General features: G+C 42.0%; 1 protein-coding gene across 8 annotated transcripts in view; it reads left to right on the top strand.

The window, feature by feature from the left end:
* The window catches only part of tada3l (transcriptional adaptor 3 (NGG1 homolog, yeast)-like), a 50445-nt gene that overhangs the window by 6644 nt on the left and 22483 nt on the right, over positions 1-21318 (top strand). For 4 of the 8 annotated variants that reach the window (XM_069936755.1, XM_069936756.1, XM_069936751.1 and 1 more), the window contains exons 2-5: positions 12412-12646; positions 15701-15951; positions 17138-17243; positions 18659-18794. In XM_069936755.1, the coding sequence (XP_069792856.1) occupies positions 12440-12646; positions 15701-15951; positions 17138-17243; positions 18659-18794 (700 nt within the window). In that variant the 5' untranslated portion in view covers positions 12412-12439. Of the gene's footprint in view, positions 1-19; positions 210-12408; positions 12647-15700; positions 15952-17137; positions 17244-18658; positions 18795-21318 lie in introns of all 8 variants that reach the window. The other 4 variants (XM_069936757.1, XM_069936753.1, XM_069936752.1 and 1 more) reach the window with 3 other exon arrangements.

Genomic DNA, 21318 nt, shown 5'->3' with positions numbered 1-21318 from the left:
TTATCCATCAAATCCTCAGCATCCCGGATGCTCCAGAACGAGTCCATGCGCAGCTCCAGTGCTGTCATGCGGTCAATCAGGAGCTGCAGCTGAACACACTTCCTGCACACGTAGTTCCCAGGGACACTGTCAGTCACCCTGAGTTCCAACATAGGACAAGAGGAGCATGGCTTTGGTCTAAGCATGAACCAAAGAGCAGACTTTCAAAGGTGAGGTCATAGTGCTTGCTATTGATGTCAAGGCAGTATTTGACTGATACTATTTTAAAAAAACATCCTGGTAAGAGTGAAATCAATGGGAATCAAGTGTGAAGCAATAGCCCCTTTTACACTTGCATCCCACTAAATTGGCCATTCAGTGTCCTGGGATAGGAATGGGGGTTTGGCTTTTCATACTTGACCACTCTTAACTGCTACACTGAACATTTTCACACTTGCAAGGAGCCATCCTCAAAGTTAGGATTGTTCTACCTTCTACTGGTGATGTCATGATATATTGAGCAATGGGGGACTTTCCCTAAATCCTGATCAATGTATTATCTTCTATTTGAACAAAATTAATTATGCCTAATTATAACATAATTAATCTTTATGTACAGCACAGTATGAGCCCTTCAGTCCCTGTTGTGCCAACCTATATAAACCTTTATAAGGGACCGTGGGAAAGTGCTAGCAATAAATAGCAATAGCGGACAATTTTTTTAACAGCATGGGAAAGTTGGTAGTGCTATAGCACACAATTTATGTAGCATGGGAAAGTTGGTAACTTTTCCCCCACTCTCTTGACAAATTGTGCGTTGTAGCGCTACCAACTTTCCCACGCTTTATAAATTGTGTTCAATTTATTATCTCTCTTCTTCCCCCCCCCCCCCCCCCGCGACTTTCCCACAGCAAAGTTTATGTCTTCATTTTAATCTTTTCTTCCTTCATATCCCTACACTCATGCAAAATCTTGGGTATTGGGTAATTTCAATCCCTCAATGTAATTACCGATTCTACACTTGCCTGATTGCAACACTGGCTTCTACATATGCTGGGGATTGTACTAGGAGTCAAGGCTGTGAATTCCTGGAAAGAGATGACATCATCTGATGCTGGGATTGAGAAGATTTTCCTTTCACACTAAACACTTTAAAGGTCATTTGGCGTTTAATTTCTGGGATCACTTACAAGTATGAAAGGGGCTAAAGATCCAAGTTTATCTTTAATTGCTCTAAATTGAGAGCAGGTGATGGAGGCATTTAGGGTAGTTGAGTGCACCTATTGCAGGATATGGGAGGTCAGGGATAGTGCAGATGTTCCTGATGACTACACCTGCAAAAGGTCCATCCAGTTGCAACTCATGGAAGACTAGGTTAGGGAACTGGAGTTGCAGCTGGATGAACTGCGGATCATAAGTGAGGCAGTGTTAGATAGGAATTTATAGGGGAGGCAGACACCCCCCAACAGTCAGGAGTCGGGAAATGGGTGACTGAAGAAAGGGAAAGTTTGGGGGGGAGAGAGACAGGCTGTGCAGAGTACCCCTGTGTCTGTTCCCCTCAACAACAAGTATACTGCTTTGGATACTGTTGGGGTGACGATCTACTGGAGACAAGTCATGGAGGTCGGGTCTCTGGCTCAAGGGGCTGGACCCTTGGCTCAGAAGGTAAAGGGGGGAAAAGAGTAGGGCTCTTGTAGTTGGGGACACGCTGATTAGGGGAGAAGATAGGAGGTTTGCTGGATGAGATCAGGATCCCAGGTGCCAGGGTCAGGGAAGTCTCTGCTAGAGTCCACAGAATTCTGGAGGGGGAGGGTGAGCAGCCAGAAGTCTTGGTCCATGTGGGGATGAGGTCCTGAAAAGGGATTACCTAGAGTTAGGGAAGAAGTTGAGAAGCAGGACCTCAAGGGTGGCAATCTCTGGATTGCTGTCTGTGCCACGCGCTAGTGAGGGTAGAAGTAGGAAGTTGTGGAGGATGAATGTGTAGCTCAGGAGCTGATGCAGGGGTTTAGATTTCTGGATCATTGGGATCTCTTCTGGGGCAAGTCAGACCTGTAAAAAAAGGGATGGGCTGCACTTGAACTAAAGGGGGAACCATTATCCTGGTAGCCAGGTTTGCTGGAGCTGTTGGGGAGGGTTTAAACTAATTTGGCATGGGGGTGGGAATCAGATTGAGAGTACGGAGTGAAAGTAAGGTAGTTGGTAACAAAAGGAGTATATGTGGAGGACAGTCTCTCAAGTGCATGCATTTTAATGTAAGGAGCATAATAAATAAGGAGGATGAGCTTAAGGCTTGGGTGGCCACATGGAAATACGATATTGTGGCCATCAGTGAAACATGGTTGTAGGAAGGGCATGTTTGGCAGTTAAATATTCCTGGATTTTGTTGTTTTAGGCATGGGGGGGATAAAAGATGGAGGAGTTGCATTGCTTATTAGGACATTATAGCAGTTTTGTGGCAGGATGGTTTGGTGGGATCAACCAGCGAGACTATTTGGGTAGAATTGAGGAATGACAGAGGCATGAATACATTAAAATGGGAGTGTATTATAGACCAACAAATGGGCTGAGCGAATTAGAGGAGCAAATTTGTAAGGAGATTGCGAATATGTGCAATAAACATAAGGTGGTAGTTGTGGGAAATTTCAACTTTCCGAACATTAACTGGGACACCTATCCAGCAAGAGGCTGGCTGGGGTAGAGTTTAAGTATGGTCAGGAAAGTTTTCTGAATCAATATGTAGAAGAACTAGAAGGGTCAGTATTGGATCTCCTATTAGGGAACAAGGTAGGTCCGGTGGCCAAGGTTTGTGTTGGGGAACACTTGGGTCTAGTGATCACAATATTATTAGTTTTTAGGCTGGTAATGGAAAAGAATAGAGGCGAGCCAAAGGTTGAGATTCTTGAATGGAAGAAAGCAAATTTAGAGGGGATGAGAAAAGATTTGGAGACTGTGGATTGGGATAAGTTATTTTCAGGGAAGAATGTAGCTGATAAATGGAGGATATTCAAAGGAGAAGTTCTGAGAGTGCAGAGTTGGTACGTCCCCATGAGGATTAAAGGAAAGGTTAGAAACTAGGGAGCCTTGGTTTTCATAATGGAACTTGATTTGGAGGAAGAGGGATGTTTACAACAAGTATAAACAGCGAGGAAGGGATGAACTGCTTGAGGAATACAAGCAGAGTAAAAAAAACTTTAAGAAGGAAATTAGGATGGCTAAAAGGAGATATGAAGCTGCTTTGACAGGAAAAGTAAACATAAATCAAGAGTTTCTATAGGTACATTAAAAGTAAAAGAATAGTGAGGGATAAAATTGGAGCCCTTGAAGATGAGGGGAGTGGGATCTGTGAGAAGCCAGAGGAGACAGGAGAAATTTTAAATGATTTTTTTCTTCAGTATTCACTATGGAAAAGAATATTGAGCCAGATGAAGTGGTATGGAGCTCGTGGATAATATAAGAATTAATGAGGAGGTACTGTTGGCTACAATGAAAAAGATCAAGGTGGATAAATTTCCAGGTCCTGACAAAATATTCCCCAGGACCCTGAGGGAGATTAGTGAACAAATAGTGGGGTTGTTGACAGAACTATACAAAATGTCACTGGCCTTGGGAGAAGTGCCAGAGGACTGGAGGGTGGCTCATGTGCTGATGTTCAAAAAAAGGATCCAAAAGTAGACCTGGTAATTATAGGTCTGCACTTCTGACGTCAATGGTGGGTAAATTAACGGAAAGTGTTCTTAGAGATATTATATAGACGGGAAACACAGGAAGCATGGCTTTGTACGTGGTAGATCATGTCTCACAAATCTTAGAGTTTTTTGAGGAGGTTACTAAAAAGGTTGATGAGAGGAAGGCGGTTGATGTATATTTGGACTTTAGTAAGGCTTTTGATAAGTGTCCCCATAAGAGGTTACTAAGGAAAGTGGAAGCATTAGGTATTAATGACGAAATAGTGAAATGGATTCAACAATGGTTGGATGGGAGATGACAAGAGAAGTGGTGGAAAATTGTTTGCCGAATTGGAGGCCGGTGTCGAGTGGATTGCCTCAGGGATTGGTACTGGGTCCACTGCTGTTTGTCATATATATATATATATATATATATATATATATTAACAATCTAGGTGATAGGGTAGCAAATTGGATTAGTAAATTTGCAGATGATACAAAGGTTGGTGGTGTTGTAGACAGTGAGGAAGATTATCAAAGCTTACAGGGTGATTTAGGACAGTTAGAAGAGTGGGCTGAAAGATGGTAGATGGAGTTTAATTCTGATAAATGTGAGGTGCTACATTTTGGTAGGACTAATCAAAATAGGACATACATGTTATATGTTAGACAATTGAGGAGTGCAGTGGAACAAAGGGATTTAGGAGTCGGTACATAATTTTCTTAAAGTTGAATCACGTGGATAGGGTGGTGAAAAAGGCATTTAGTATGTTAGCTTTCATAAATCAGGAGAAGGGATGTTGAAATTGTATATGGCAAGTGTGGGGCCAAATTTGGAATATTGTGTGCAGTTTTGGTTGCTGAATTACAGGAAGGATATAAACAGTATAGAGAGAGTGCAGAGGAGATTTACGAGAATGTTGCAGGGTTTCAAGGTTTGAGTTACAGGGAATGATTAGTCAGGCTGGGACTTTATTCTCTGGAGCATAGAAGGTTGAGGGGTGATTTGATAGAGGTATTCAAAATTATGAGGGATGGATAGAGTCAATGTTGATAGGCTTTTTCTACTGTGAATGGGTGAGATTCAAACAAGAGGGCATGGAAGAGGTTTAAGGGAAACGTAAGGGGATGTTTCTTCACGCAGAGGGTGGTGAGGGTGTGGAATGAACTTCTGGCAGTGGTGGTAGAAGTGAGATCAATGTTAATATTCAAAGATAGGTTGGATAGATATATGGACATGAGAGGTGTGGAGGGTTTTGGGCAAATGTGGGTCAGTAGGACTAGGTGGGAAATGATGTTTGGCACAGACTAGAAGGGCCAAATTGGCCTGTTTCTGTGCTGTAAATGGTTATATAGTTTTACCTAACGTGGAGGAATTCTACTTTGGTGCAGGAATTTCTTTTGTCCTGAGCACAAGCACCTTCAGGTGTTTCATCAATACTTTTCTTCCACCTTGATGTTAGAAATGATGACATCTTTTGATTGTGTTATTTTCAACTCCATTTGCAGCTACTCAGAAATTGAAGATCTCTATGCCTGCCAACACACTGATAAGTTGCAAAAATAAAGTTCCACATAAGTATTAGTCATTGACTATTTTTTTTAAATTTTTTTATTTTTCACACCATAAACCACACTGACCAAGATACATACATTTTCCTTTTCAAATATATACAGTGTCATTTTCTCCCCCCCCCACCTCCCTCCTCCCATCCCACCCTCACATTTGGTGATGGTGAGGTCACTTTCCCTCATTGACTTCCTGGGAGTTGTGTTCAGAATAGGTTCAATCAGTTCAAAGAAAATCAGCTTACAGGGGAATTCACAAAAAGGGCACACACTGACAGACTAATGTAAACAGCACACAGGTCCAGAATAATCAAAAAATAAGGGTTTAACCTGCTCAGCACCCTCCACCCACAGGCACAACACACTTATAACAGTAACAAATAAACAAGTACATACACATAAACCTGGTCTACCCCCTGTGGGACAGGCCCATTGCAGTCAGCCCTCTGGAGCTGCCTGCAGCTTGGGCTTCAGAGCATATGAAAAGAGAGATAGTGCAAAGCCCCTCCATGTGACCTGCAAAGACCAGCTGTGCATTAGCCTCACCTTGGGCAAATCTAACTGGAGGCCAATTGCACGTCAGCTGCCTCACAAGTGGGTAAATCTAACCCTTGATTGGCAGGTGAGGTGACTTTTGACTAGGATCCAGCCAGAGAGGCCACATGACTCCACATTCCCACCAGGTTCCTGATGGAGAGGTCACATGACCCTCTAAACTACACACTCCCACCAAGTTCCAGAAGGAGAGGCCACATGACTCCACAATCCACACTACAGAGGTCTTCAAGTATTTTAATCGTTTTAAAGTGAGAGGGGAAAGATTTAAAAGGGATGTGAGGGGCAACTTGTTCACAGAGTGGTGCATATATGGAATGTGCTCCTGATTGTCTGCGTGTCGACACTGGAGCTGTGTATGGATTCACTTTGGAGCATCCGGGATGCTGAGATGCTGGTGGATAGCACCTTTAGTGAGTTGGTCACACCACAATTTCAGAGGGTAGAGAAAGATAGGGACTGGGTGACCAATAGTAAGAACAATATTAGGAAGGTAGTGCAGGAGTCCCTTGCAATCATCTCCCTGCAGAACAGATATGCCACTTTGGATATTGTTGGGGGAGATGGCCCACCAGGAGAAGGCAGCAGTAGCCAGGATCATGGCACCGTGAGTGGCTCTGCTGTGAGAGAGGGCAGGAAAAAGAGTGGTAGGGGAATAGTCATAGGGGATTCGATTGTAAGGGAAATATTCAGGAGTTTCTGTGGCTGCAAACAAGACTCTGGGCTGGTGTGTTTCCTCCCGGGTTCAAGGATGTTTCAGAGTGGCTAGAGGACATTCTGGAAGGAGAGGGTGAACAGTCAGCTGTCGTGGTCCATATCGGTACCAATGATATTGGGGGGGAAAAAGGGAGTTCCTGCAAGATGAATTTAGGGAGTTAGGAAATAAATTCAGGAGTAGGACCTCAAAGATAATAATCTCTGGATTGTTCCCGGTGCCACGAGCTAGTCAGAGAAAAAATAACAGGATAGCTCGAATGAACATGTGGTTTGAATGGTGGTGTAGGAGGGAAGGCTTTAGATTCTTGGAACATTGGAACCGGTTGTGGGCAGATGGGACTGGTACAAACAGGACGGTCTGCATCTGGGCAGGGCCGGGACCAATGTCCTTAGGAGTTTGTTTGATAGTGCTGTTGGGGAAGGTTTAAACTAATTTGGCAGGGGGATGGGTACCAGTCCAGAGAGTCAGAGGGGTATAAAAAGAAGATAGAGGCAAAAGATAGCAAGGTGAAAAACAATAGTGACAGTCAGGTTTCACCAGGGGGAAAATCAAAAAGAGGTACTTATTTACGTAATGGTAAAAGGGATAAAAATGTGGCTAAAGTAAGTTTGAAAGCCTTGTGTCTCAATGCAAGGAGCATTCGTCATAAAGTGGATGAATTGAATGTGGAGATAGTTGTTAATGACTATGATATAGTTAGGATTACAGAGACTTGGCTTCAGGGGGATCGTGACTGGGAGCTCAGCATTCATGGTTACTCGACATTCAGGAGGGATAGATGGAATGGAAAAGGAGGTGGAGTAGCATTGTTGGTTTGGGAAGAGGTGAATGTGATAGAAAGGAAGGGCATTAGCTTAGAAGATGTGGAATCGATGTGGGTAGAGCTGCGAAACATATAGATTGGGTGAACCAAATTGGTAAGGGTAAGGAGGAAGAGGATTTCTTAGAATGTATGCGGGATTGTTTTCTAAATCAGCATGTCGAGGAACCGACGAGGGAACAAGCCATTCTAGACTAGGTACTGAGTAATGGAGAAGGGTTAGTTAACAATCTTGTTGTGAAGAACCCCTTGGGCAAGAGTGCCCACAATATGGTGGAATTCTTCATTAGATTGGAATGTGACAGAGTTGATTCAGATACAAAGGTTCTGAATTTGAAGAGGGGTAACTTTGATGGTATGAGATGTGAATGGGCTAAAATAGATTGGCAAATGGTACTTTAAGTACTAACGGTGGAAATGGCAATCATTTAAGGATAGATTGGAGCAGGTACAGCAGATGTATATCCCAGTTTGTAAAAAGAATAAATCAAGGAAGGTAGTGCATCCGTGGCTAACAAGGGAAATCAGAGAGAGTATCAAATCCAAAGAAGCAGCATATAAATTAGCCAAAAAAAATTCCCGATTATTTGGAAAATTCAGAATTCTGCAGAAGAGGACAAAAGGATTAATTAGGAAAGGTAAAAGAGATTACGAGAGGAAGCTGGCAGGGAACATAGAAAATGACTGTAAAAGTTTTTTATAGATACGTTAAGAGAAAAAGGTTGGTTAAGACAAATGTGGGTCTGTTGCAGACAGAAACGGGTGAGTAAATCATGGGGAACAAAGGTATGGCAGACTGTCTGAATGACTAGTTCTGTCTTCACCAAGGAGGACATAACTAATTTTCAGGAACTTGTTGAGGATAGGGGACCTAATGTGAGGGAGGGTATAAAGGAAATAATTGTAAGTCGAGAGGTTGTCGTAGTTAAGTTGCAGGGATTAAAGGTGGATAAATCCCCAGAGCCGGATGGTCTGCATCCAAGAGTGCTGAAGGAAGTAGCCCAGGAAATAGTGAATGCATTAGTGATATCAAACCTCTTTAGATACTGGATTAGATCCTGATAATTGGGGTATATCTGGACTTCGGTAAGGCATTTGATAATACAAACTTAAAATGCATGGTATAGGAGGTATGGTATTAAGGTGGATAGAGAATTGGTTGATGGACAGGAAGCAAAGAGTAGGTATGAATGGCAGCCAGTGACTAGTGGGGTGCTGGGGCCACAGTTGTTTACAATATATATCAACAATTTAGATGTTGGAATAGCAATATTTCAAAATTTGCAGATAATATGAAGTTGTGTAGCGGGGTTGGCTGTGTTGAGGACTCTTGGAGGGTGCAGAGTGATTTGGACAATTAGGCAAGTGGGCCAAGACTTGGCAGATGCAATATAATGTGGATAAATGCGAGGTTATTCACTTTGGAGGTAAGAACAGGAAAGAGGACTATTATCTAAATGGTATCTGTTTAGGAAAAGGGGAAATGCAGCGAGACTTGGGTGTGGCTGTGCATCAGTCGTTGAAAGTGGGCATGCAGGTGCAGCAGGCAGTGAGGAAGGCGAATGCTATGTTGGTGTTCATAGCGAGAGGATTTGAGTACAGGAGTAGGGAGATCCTGCTACAGCTGTACAGGGCCTTGGTGAGACCACACTTGGAGTACTGCGTGCAATTTTGGTCACCTTATCTGAGGAAGGACATCCTCGCCATGGAGGGGGTGCAGAGAAGATTCACTAGACTGATACCAGGGATGGAAGGACTTGCATATGAAGAAAGGTTGGATAGACTAGGCTTGTATTCTCTGGAATTTCAAAGATTGAGGGCGGATCTTATAGAAACATAAAATTCTTAAGGCTTTAGACAGACTAGATGTAGGTAGGTTGTTTCCAATGCTGGGAAAAACCAGAACCAGGGATCATAGTTTAAGGATAAGGGGGAAGTATTTTAGGACTGAGATGAGGAAAAATTTCTTCTCTCAGATGGTGGTAGATCTGTGGAATGGTTTGCCACAGAAGTAGTTGAGGCTGATTCTTTGTCAATATTTAAGAGTAGGTTAGATTTGGCCCTTGTGGTTAAGGGAATCAAGGGGTATGGGGAGAAGGCAGGAACTGGGTACTGATCAGCCATGATCCTATTGAATGGTGGTGTAGACTTGAAGGGCCAAATGGCCTTCTCCTGCACCTATTTTTCTATGTTTCTAAGCTGTTTGGATATGGCAGCTAAAGGAAAGAAACAGCAAGAGATAAGAATATTATATAACCATATAACAATTACAGTATAGAAACAGGCCATATCGGCCTTTCTAGTCTGCAACTACTTCCACCTACATACTCCTTGCCCATAAGCCTCCAACCCCCTCACATTCATGTACTCATCTAACCTCTTAAATGCCGCAACTACCTCTTCTGGAAGGTCATTCCACTCAGCAACCACTCTCTGAGTGAAGAAGCATCCTCTTGTATTACTTCTAAATTTTGTCCCTTAGCCCTTAACTTATGACCCCTTGTTCCAATCTCCCCTATCTTCAGGGGAAAGAGCCTATTCACATTTACTCTATCTATTCCCTTCATAATTTTAAATACCTTATCAAATTCCCTCTCAACTTTCTATGCTCCAATGAATAAAGACCCAGTCTGCTCAATCTTTTTCCGTAGTCTAGATACTGCAATCCAGGCAGCATTTTAGTAAACCTTATTTGCACCCTTTCTTCCTTATTTATATCCTTCCTATAATTTGTAAATAAAGATACTAAAAAAATTGAGGAAGAACAGCCTACCATCCAGTTGGAGCCAGAGCCTCAAGTTCCAAAGCCCCTACGACTAACTCGAGCGAAAACAACTCACTTTCAATCAAAGCCAGCACCACCTCTTGTGGATACCGGGGAAGATAGTGCCAGATCAATCCAGTTCTCCTCTGAAGAGTATACTAACCTGATGCACATGTGCAGAGGTTTACCTCCACGCAGGCTTGAAGAGGAAGAATATACTTTGGAATGGTTGCTTCATAGAGCATTCCCAGTAGTGTTGGTGGAGTGAAGGAACTGCAGGCAGATACACCAGATGCACCAGAACATTCAGGAGTATCTGCAGTTTTGACAGCTGGCGATCAAGAGAAGAAGGGAGATCAAGAAGAAGATGATCAAGAAGATGGAGAGGAAATACTGGAGTTTTCGGGTTTTGGAAAAAAAGAATCAAATATGAAAGATCTTTACTTGCTAATAATGGGTCAATATTAAGTTATAAGGGCTGATAGTAAAGATATTAGATCTGATATGAAGGAGGTTAAAAGCGATGTGCCATATCGTGGCAAGAGCCAGAACCCATATGGTAGAGGGAAATAACACTTTTTGGGGATCTTAAAATATTTTTAAGTAATATTTCTTTTGTCAAATTATTAATGAATTTTTTCTTTTTAAATTTTTATCTTTTTTTTTCTTAAAGGACAGATTATACACAAGAGCCATTTAGAGTTGATAAAGAGACTTGGGAGAACAGGATTGGAAGAGGCTTTGATTTGAGATAATGGATGATAATTTTTTTTAGTTTAAATATTAATGGGATAAACAGTTAAATGAAAAGGAAAAGAATGTTTAAATTATATATTCCACTTTTACAAAAAAACTCATTTGGCAGAAAAAGAACATTCTGAATTAAAAAGGAATTGGGTGGGCCAAGTTGTAGTTTCATCTTTTAATTCTAAAGCAAGAGGAATAGCTATATTAGTTCAAAAACATTACCAGTAAAAATTTTTGATACTATAATGTATCCTGTGGGGAGATAGGTTTTGATTAATTGCCTGCTTATTCTGAAATGTAGGCACCAAATGTAGATGATGAAGATTTTATAAAGAATACTTTATAAATTTATAAAGAATTCTTTTTATAAAGAATACTTTTCTACTTTGGGGGGTAGCGCAGGAAAAGGTTTTAATAGAAGGTGATTTTAATTGCTGTCTTGATCCATTATTGGATAAATCAACTAAAACAATATTAAAAGCTAAAGCAGCGAAGGCTATATTAAGTTTTATTGTGAAAGGTTCAATAAATGTGAGATATCGATTAGTTCCATATATTTAATACCACAAAAGATACATAATAAGAACTATATTTATTTAGATTTATGTTTTAAATGTGGACAAGAAGTTGGGTTTTTTTTTGCATTTGACTTGCCAGTGTTCCACAATTAAATGTTTTTGGCTTGATTTGGGTGATTTATTAGAACAAATAACTGGAGTAAAATTCCCACAGTGTTATTCCCACAGCACAATGTTATTTTTACAGGGAGACATTAGTGGAATTAAACCTAAATCAAAATTGAATATGTATCAAGTTAAATTTGTTCAGATTGTTTTGGCAACAGCTAGAAAATGTATTGCTATAACTTGGAAGTCGGATGCTGATTTGGGAATGGAGAGATGGCATGCAGAAGTTCGGAGTTGTATTCCACTTGAGAAAATTACTTATAATTTAAGAGATAAATATAACATTTTGTGAAATATGGAGCTCATTTTTTACAAACTGTTGGTATTAAAATTTAAATGAATCTCGAACATTCCTTTTCTCCTATAGGTTTATATGTTTAAAGGCATCAGGAAGTGAAGTGCTCCTTTTGTGTTTTTTTTTGTCCCTCTTTCTTTTTTTTAGTTTGTAGGGGATTAAGGGGAATTAATAGGAGGATTTTCTTTTTATATAAATACCACATGTACTCTGATTAAGCTGAAATTTTATAATGTTTGCTTAATGGTTTTATTTTAAATAAAAGTTTAAAAAAAAAAAATTAAATGCACTGTGATTACCAACTTGGGCTTTTCTGACAACACTTCTAAAATATGATCTCTCAAACAAGAGCAGTAATGGGTAGAGGGCCACGGTTATCTAAAGGTTTCCCTCCTAGCCTTGTGTCATCTTGTCTTGGTCTTTCATTGTTTTTTGGTTCTAAATTTTGGACCTCTTTATAATTTTAGAGGATTAGCTTCATTAGAATGATGTGAAGACTTTGAGGACACTCGCTATTGCCTTCTTGAGGGCAGTTAAGGGTGGGTGATAAATGTCAGCATGCTTGTATCATGCAAAAAAAAGGTTAAAAATTGATTTGCTTTGTTTTTAGCAGATTGTAAACAGAAGTCCACTGGTTCAAAATGAGTGAACTAAAAGATTGCCCACTGCAATTCCATGACTTCAAACCAGTGGACCATGCGAAGATGTGTCCACGCTATGCTGCTGTGCTATCTCGTTCGGAAGATGATGGGATTGGAATTGAGGAACTGGACACATTACAGTTGGAACTGGAGACGCTGTTGTCCTCAGCAAGTCGCCGATTACGCATCCTCGAGACGGAGACACAGGTAAGAATGACATTGTTATGTCAGGCCTGATTCATTCCTTGCATGCGTTCAATAAATATTGCATGAAATAATTAATTTCATGCTCCTTTCAGAACAAAAAGAAACAATGTGTGCATTAGCAGTTAAAGTGATTTTTTTCAATTCCTGGCCTATTGTAAATAAGCGTGGTACTGCTGGACATGTTTTTATTGAAAACTTTATTTAAAATTTTAAAACCACAATACATTCAAATAGAATGGATTATGTAAAAAGAATACAAGTGGTATATATACCAATCACCCCTCCCCTCCCCTCCCCCCCACAAACCTCCCACCATATTACTCACTTCCTCCCTCCACCCCAACCCAAACCCCAAAGAAAGAAAGAAAAAGAAGAATGAGATTCAAACCATCACTAACATAACTAAATAACTCAGAGTAACACCACCACAACGTGTCTTAGGAAATTCAACATTTTAAAACCATATAATTCAAATATGGGCTCCATACTTTCCAAAAAAAGATAATTATCATGTAAATTATATGTTGCTTTTTCCAGTGGAATACATGATGTCAATTCCATATGCCATAATTGCAAACCCAAGACGGTCTCATTTTTCCAAGTAATCGCTATACATTTTCTTGCTATAGCCATTACTAAACTTAAAAACTCAATTTCAAACTCAACATTTTAACATTATCTAATAAGAATAATGGGTCCATTGGTTACTAAGTCTTTAAAATTTTCTCGAAAAATTCCTTAAGTCATGTCCAAAAGGATTTAACAGTATCACATAACCACGTCAAATGTAAAAAAAGAACCTACTTCCTTACAACATCTAAAACATAAATCTGAAGAAGTTAAATTATATCTCAGACTGCTAGGCTGCACGTATACTCCCAGCCTGGACCTGGCTGAGAACCACGCTGGAGGGCGCTGACGTCACCTGAGCGTCACGTGGTCCCCCAGCGCGGGCTTCTGAGTCCTGTGCTGTGAGGAAGGGAAAACTCCTGACGGCGCCATTTTGGCCGGCTGCCATGCCGCGTGGCTTACAAGCGGGACTGGTTCGCCTGCCTAGTGGTGAGCCGCCCAAAACCGGCATCAATGTCTTTTATTGTCGGGTGGCCTCGCTTCTTGGGCTGGGCTATGACCACAAGCTCGGTGGGATCAAGGTGCGCTGGCTTCAGCCTGTCCACGGTAAACAGCTCCCGCCTGCCGCCAATGTCCAGTGTGAATGTAGAGCCGGAACGCTGTACAACCCTGTACGGCCCCTTGTACGGTCGCTGCAGAGGTGCCACGGTCAGGCCCTGCCAAACGAAAACGTACTCCCCGGAAAGCAGTTCGCTGGGCGGGTGCCATGCCTGGGTGGTGGTGGGGGTTCGAAAGAGTCCAAGCATGCCCTGAGGTGAGGAAGTAGTTTGTGCGGCGACCGCTGGGGATTGTGAGGTGCGTTGACAAACTCACCAGGTAGTGCCAACGGCGCACCGTAGACCAGCTCAGCTGATGACGCCTGCAGATCTTCCTTGGGAGTGGTGCGGATGCCCAGGAGCACCCAGGGCAGTTCGTCCGCCCAGTCGGGACCGGTGATGCGGGCCATGAGTGCCGACTTAAAGGTGGCGGTGCAGACGTTCGACCAGTCCATTGGCCTGTGGGTGGTAGGCTGTGGTGCGGTGTAGCTGGATCCCCAATCTGTTGGTGAGCTGTGCCCAGAGCGCAGATGTGACGTCCCGATCGCTGGTGAGCAGCAGGAGTCGGTAGAGGCGTCTGGCATCAGGATCGCCTCAGGCCAGTGAGTGGTATGGTCCATCATGGTAAACAGGTAACGGTTGCCCCGGGAAATGGGTAAGGGCCTGACGATGTCCACGTGAATGTAGCTGAACCATTCCCGGACGTGCTCAAACTTCTGTACGGGCACCCTGGTGTGCCTGTGCACCTTGGACGTCTGGCAATGGGTGCATGTTCTGGCCCAGCCCACGATCTGCTTCCGCAGCCCATGCCATACGAACCATTCTGCCACCATCCAGACCGTGGACCTGATGGATGGATGTGAAAGGTCGTGGATGTGACAGAAGACCTGCCTGCACTAGTGCTGTGGAACCACTGGTTGCGGGGTACCCATGGAGATATTGCACAGGATGGTGTCTTCGCCGCTCGGAGTCGGGAGGTCTCGGAACCGCAGGCCCGTGATGGCAGTCTTGAAGGCCCTTGTCTCCTCATCAAACTTCTAGTCCTGGGTGAGCTGGTCGCTGGTTCCAAGCGAGCGTTTTGTGCTTTGCTGCAATGAGGGCGAATAGTGGCTGCATGATGTGCGCAGCACCCGGGATGAAGCGGTCATAAAAGTTGACCATAATCGGGAACTCCTGCAGCCCCTTGAGGCTGTCCAGGCGTAGAAACTCCTTGATAACGGCGACCTTCGCAGCGGCTGGTGTGGCTCCTTCAGCCGTGATGTTATGGCCCAGGAACTGCATGGACTCTTTCCCAAACTGGCACTTGGCTGGGTTGATGGTAAGGCCAAAGTCGGCCAGCCGGGGGAAAAGGGTGCGTAGGTGGGCCTTATGTTGTACCTGGTCCTTGCTGGCGACGAGGATGTCGTCCAAATAAATAAAGAAGAATCCAAGTCCCTGCCCACAGAGTCCATGAGGCGCTGGAAGGTCTGAGTGGCGTTCTTGGGCCTGAACGGTATGCGCAGGAAGGCTGTGTAAAAGTGTCCTAAAAGTGCCCCTGTGTAAACGACCACGTTGGTACACACTGCAGGTAAGTATTTTCTGTGTAAAAATGTCAATTGTCTGCATTACATTAGATGAAAGGAAATTTTATGACAATAAAATAATCTTGAATCTTGAGGTGTTGCTTGTCCTCTGGGTGGCACTCTTCTTAAGCTGTTCCGTCCCATATGCAATCATTGCTGCTTTTTATCTCAAGGTTTGTGACCTGATCTCAGGGTATTCCTTGCACTTTCACTCTGACAGTTCGAACTTTGGCATTTTTTTGTACTTTGAGGAAATGCTGATACCAGATTGACAAGCTGTTTTATTGAAGATTTATTTTAAAGAGGTGTTAAACTATTGATTTCAGATCCTCACAGACTGGCAAGATAAAAAAGGAGATAAGAGACTGCTAAAATTTGGGAAAGAACACGAACATGGAACTCCACAGAAGCATGGAAAGCCCAAGAAGCAGAAAATAGATGGAAAAGGCAGCCATGGAACTGGGCCTGGCCCTGGGCGCCCTAAATCAAAAAATGTGCAGCCCAAAATACAGGAGTATGAATTTACAGATGATCCCTTGGATGTTCCCAGAATTCCAAAGAATGATGCTCCTAACAGGTGAGATCTCACCTACCAATCACCTCCAGTTTTGTCAAGTGAGCCCTATTTGTTGCAAAAAGAGTGATATCCTTAGTTCTTTTGCCTTTACATCTCCCATCAGATTGTACTCGCCCAAATTAATTCATTTGCTGAGAGAAGTGAGTGAGCTGAAGGAAAAAAAAATGGAAGAAATAAAATAATAAATTGCTTTGACCTTTTCCTCCCACTACATTTTCCCCAAACCCCTCTCCTTTGTCCTCATCCAAGTGCCTGAAGATTAAATGCAGCGTAACAGTTGAGTCTGAAGATCTACCTGGCAGGGATAGTCTCAATGTGCATGAATCTGGGCACTCACTGTGAACACATTAAAGGAAAAGGAATGTTTTATTGAACTGTTTACAATTATTCCAGGGGCAGCGTGGTTGGCGTAGCTGTTAGCGCAACGCCTTTACAGCACCAGCGATCGGGACCGGGGTTCGAATCCTGTGCTGTCTGTAAGGAATTTGTACGTTCTCCCTGTGGATTTTCCCTGGGGGCTTCAGTTTCCTCCCACCATTTAAAAACGTATCTGGGGTGTAGGTTAATGGGGTGTAAACAGCATGGGCTCGTGGGCCAAAATGGCCTGTTACCATGCTGTATGTTTAAATTTAAAAAGGTAAGTGTATTTCCTATTAAATGACCATCTATATTATTCGTATTTTAACTATTTGTAAAATCAAATATTTTTTTTTCCGTAATCTAATCAAAATTCTCTGATTCTGCTGCTAGTTTTAAAACCCTTGATGCTCTCCTTGTAGCTATTTTTGGAAAGCATTTGTTGACAGAAAATCCATGAGAGACACTGTTAATACATTGTTGACTCTGCCACTGGTAAGCAGATTATTTGAATTTGTTTACACTTTACAATCTTCTGATGCATGCATCTGTATTTCAGAAATCTTAAAGCATTAAATCGCAGCTGCAGGATATCTGAAATAAAGACAGAGCATGTTGAACATACTCAGCAGGATGAGCAGCAGCTGCGGAAAGGAAAACTGAATTAACATTTCAGTGCAAGGCCACTGACAGTAATCATTAACTCTTCTCTTTCAAGGTCTGCTAACTGATCCACTGAGTATCCCCAGCATTTTCAGATTTAATTTTTGCTGCACGTTTACTGGTTGCCAGCAGTGAATTGTATTGAATTGACATCTTCTGCATGCAGATTTTGGGCATCAGTGGAACCATATTGCGCTGATATAACCAATGAGGAGATACGTATCCTTGAGGATCTTTTGAAGCCTCCTGAAGATGAAGCAGAGTATTACAAGGTGAATGATGAACATTGACCAAGCAGGAGAGTGACAGTGAAGAATGGGTAATGAAGAATAAGAACAACAAGGGGGAAATGTTTTTGAGAATGGCTTGGATTTGCTCTTGAGAGAAGGATGAGGAAGATCTGAAGCTGTGGTATGAGGCATGATGCCAAACGTGTGTCTGCATTTGTGTCCATAATTGCTTATTTGACTGACAATGCTACTGGACAGACCTGCCACAACTTCAAGCTTACCAAAGTAGTATTTCCAATAACCCCGATGTAACACATAAGTTGATCCATGTAGATTCTTGCCATTGAATTTTAATTGTTGGTTGAAAACATTTCAAACAATTGGCATTAAACTTTTCTCTATTATCTGTTTGGTGATTGTATTACTGGGGCAAGCAATAATGGAACATAATTAGAACATTAATTGTCTTATTTGTATTCACTATGTTCAACTCATTGGCATGAGATCCTTGACTAATAGCTGTCAGTATTTTAAAGTAAGCATCAAAATGTGAAAGGAGGTGGTGTCCTCCCTTTCTCTCCCCTCTTTCTTTCACACATTCTTCTGCCTCTCTTTCCTTTGCACTCTTTCTCTCTCCCTTCTCTTTCCTTTGCACTCTTTCTCTCTCCCTTCTCTTTCCTTCACTCTCTCTCTCTCTCCCCTCTTTTGCACTCTCTTTCTCTCCCCCTCTTTTTCACACTATATTTCTATCTCCGGCACACTCTCTCTTTTAAAATTCCCATTGTTGCCATGTGATCAAATGTTAAAATTATTTTGGCCTGGTTTGTTGAAAGGGTGGAACAATACCATGGAGTGTAAAGCTCCATCCTCAGTCCCCATATCCTGACCCCTCTTGATCTGAATTGCAATCTTGGCATTGCTAGAAAGGCTAACATTTTGCCCAACTCGAGCTGCCCTTGGGGAGGTGATGGCATTCCCACAGTGCACAGCCAATCTAATGTAACTGAACTTTCCATGTCTTTTTGGAAACAGTTGAGAATTTTGTGTATAACAATGGTAGATTTACTTTCATAAAGATATCGATAAACCATTTAGTAACTTAAACAAAACAGGAGTATTATAGAACTCCTAACAGAAATTAGTAATTTTATTCCAGTTTTAAACCAGTTTGTTTTAAACCCCCCTGACACAGCACAGCTCAGTTTTTAATTCTTTTTGCAATAGGAGAGAAAATGGAACAGCCAAACACATTCATTGGAAAAGCAGGAAGATTGAAATAGTGGAGCACAAATACACTTCAGAAAGAGTGAGATTCCTTGACAGTGCTATGCAGTACAATGGCTGCATTTGATGGGAAAGTGTAGCAGTGAATGTTATGTGGAAGTGAAAGGAGGTCATCTTCAACCATTTATCTCCTTTTCATTTCAATCTTTCTTCATTGTATTCTTGTCCGGTAGATCCCTCCTCTGGGGAAACATTATTCTCAGCGTTGGGCACAAGAAGACCTACTGGAGGAGCAGAAAGAAGGCGCTCGTGCTGCAGCAGAGAAGAAGAAAGGCATGCTTGGAGCTTTATCTGAGCTGGACTCTAAAGGTGAGCTGGACTTCACTTGAGTGCAATGCATTTTACTGTGTTGTTTCTCTTCATAATGTCAGCGAATTGAACAGTCCTGCAACATCTTGTTTAGTTTACTTCTTGGATTACATTTATTCATTTAAAGTTTGTTTTCAAGAAAGCTCTCTGCAGAATTGCCTCATCAAGTTTATGAATTGGGAAAGATCTGCTCATTGCTAAGTAGCAAAATGTTGAGTTCATTTGGGTAGAGATGGGAATAGTAAAGGGGGGGAAAAAATCACTGGTGGCAGTTGTCTATAGGACACCCAATAATAACATTGTAGTGACACAGGCAATAAACCAAGAAATATTGGATACATGTAAGGATGGAACAGCAGTTATTGTGGGGAACTTTAACATGCTTAGAGACTGGGTGAATCAGGTTGGTCGAGGCAACCTTGAAGCTTTCTTTCTCGAACAGCATGTCAGCTTGCAGGTAAAATTGGCGATCTTGTAGTTAGGGGTCTTCGTAGTATGATTGAATTTCTCATACAAATAGAGGATACAATAATGTGTTATGCCTAAACAATGGTAACTCCAAGGGATGAGGGAGGAGTTGGCCAGGGTAGTCTGGGGGAATACAGGCTATATAGAAGGAGGGTTGAGGAACAGTGGAAGACTTTCAAAGAGATTTTTCATGATTTCAACAAAAGTATATTCCAGTTAAAAGCAAAGACAGTAAGGGCGGGGACAGCCAGCCTTGGATAACTCAGGAAATAAAGGAAGGCATCAAACTAAAAGATCATGTGTTCAAAGTCACCAAGAGCAGAGGGAAACCAGAAGATTGGGAAACCTTTAAGAAGCAACAAAGAACCATGAAGCAAGCAATAATGAAAGGGAAGGCAGACTATGGGAAAAGATTAGCACAAAATATAAAAACTGACAGTTAAAAGTTTTTATAATTGTATAAACAACAAAAGAATGGTTAAAGTGAAGGTTGGAGGATGAGAAGGGAGAATAATACTGAGTAATGAGGAAATGATTGAGACTTTGAACGACTATTTTGTCGGTATTCATGGTAGAGGTTACATCAAACATGCCAAAAACAGGTGTCATTGATGTGATGGGAGGTGAGGACCTGGATGTAATAGTTATCACTAAAGAGGTCGTAGTCAGAAAACTTGAGGGTCTAAAGATAGATAAGTCAAGTTTATTGTTATCTGATTGTACAGTCTTTGGTGTAAAACTTGCAGACACTCAACCAGACATAACGCATGCACACAGACAAACAATACATATGCAGGACAAGTATTTTATCTATAAAAATAAATAATAAACATTGTTTTGTACAAATGAGAGTCTCAGATAAATCCCCTGGTCCTTATGGAATGCATCCCAGGATACTGAAAGAAATGGCAGAAGTTATAGTTGAGGCTTTAGTGATAATTTACCAAAATTCTCTTGATCTGGGCAGGTGCCGGTGGATTGGAAGATGGTGAATGTCACACCACATTTCCAAAAGGATGTAGGTAGAAGGCAGGGAACTATAAGGCAGTTAAATTAACATCTGTAGTTGGGAAAATGGTTGAAGCTATCATTAAAGAAGAAATAGTAAGGCACCTGGAGTGAAATGGATCCATCAGGCAAACATAGCATTGGTTCAGCAAAGATAGGTCCTGTTTGACAAATTTACTGTAGTTCTTTGCGGTAAACAGAGAGGAGCAGGTTGATGTTGTTTACCTGGATTTCCAGAAGGTGTTCAGTAAGGTGCCTCATAAAAGACTTGTACAGAAGGTAAGGATGCATAGAGTTCGGGGTGATATTAGCATGGATAGAAGATTGGTTAACCAATAGAAAACTGAGAGTTGAGGAACATGGGTATTTTTCTAGTTGGCAATCAGTGGTGAGAGGTGTGAGGGGGTTGGTGCTGGGCCCGCAACTGTTCATGATATACATAAACTATCTGGAAGAAGGGACAGGGTGTAGTGCATCCAAGTTTGCTGATGACACTAAATTGAGTGGAGAAGGAAATTGTGCAGAGGAACAGAGAGTCTGCAGAGCGATATCGATAAGTTAAGTGAATGGGCAAGGGTCTGACTGATGGAGTACAATGTTAGTAAATGTGAGGTGATCTATTTTGGAAGGAAGAATGGAAGGCCAGAATATTATTTAAATGGCAAGTGATTGCAGCATGCTGCCGTGCAGAAGGACTTGGGAGTGCTTGTGCATGAATTGCAGAAGGTTAGTTTGCAGGTGCAGCAGGGTGTCAACCAAGCAAATGTAATGTTGCTGTTCGTTGCTGGAGGGATGGAATTTGGGAGCAGAGAGGTTATGCTGCAACTGTACAATGTACTGGTGAGGCCACATCTGGAGTACTGCATGCAGTTCTGGTCTCCTTAGTTGAGGAAGGATGTACTAACTTTGGAGATGATGCAGAGGAGGTTCACCAGGTTGATTCCAGGGATGAAGGGGTTAGCCTATGACGAGTCATAGAGTTGTCTGGGACTGCACTTGCTGGAATTTAGAAGGGACCTTATAGAAACATAAAATTATGTAAGGCATA

Source organism: Narcine bancroftii, chromosome 5 (genome assembly GCF_036971445.1).
Source record: "Narcine bancroftii isolate sNarBan1 chromosome 5, sNarBan1.hap1, whole genome shotgun sequence".
Classification (NCBI taxonomy): Eukaryota; Metazoa; Chordata; class Chondrichthyes; order Torpediniformes; family Narcinidae; genus Narcine; species Narcine bancroftii.
The sequence above is the reverse complement of the archived record's forward strand: the minus strand, read 5'-3'. Positions and strand labels throughout refer to the sequence as shown.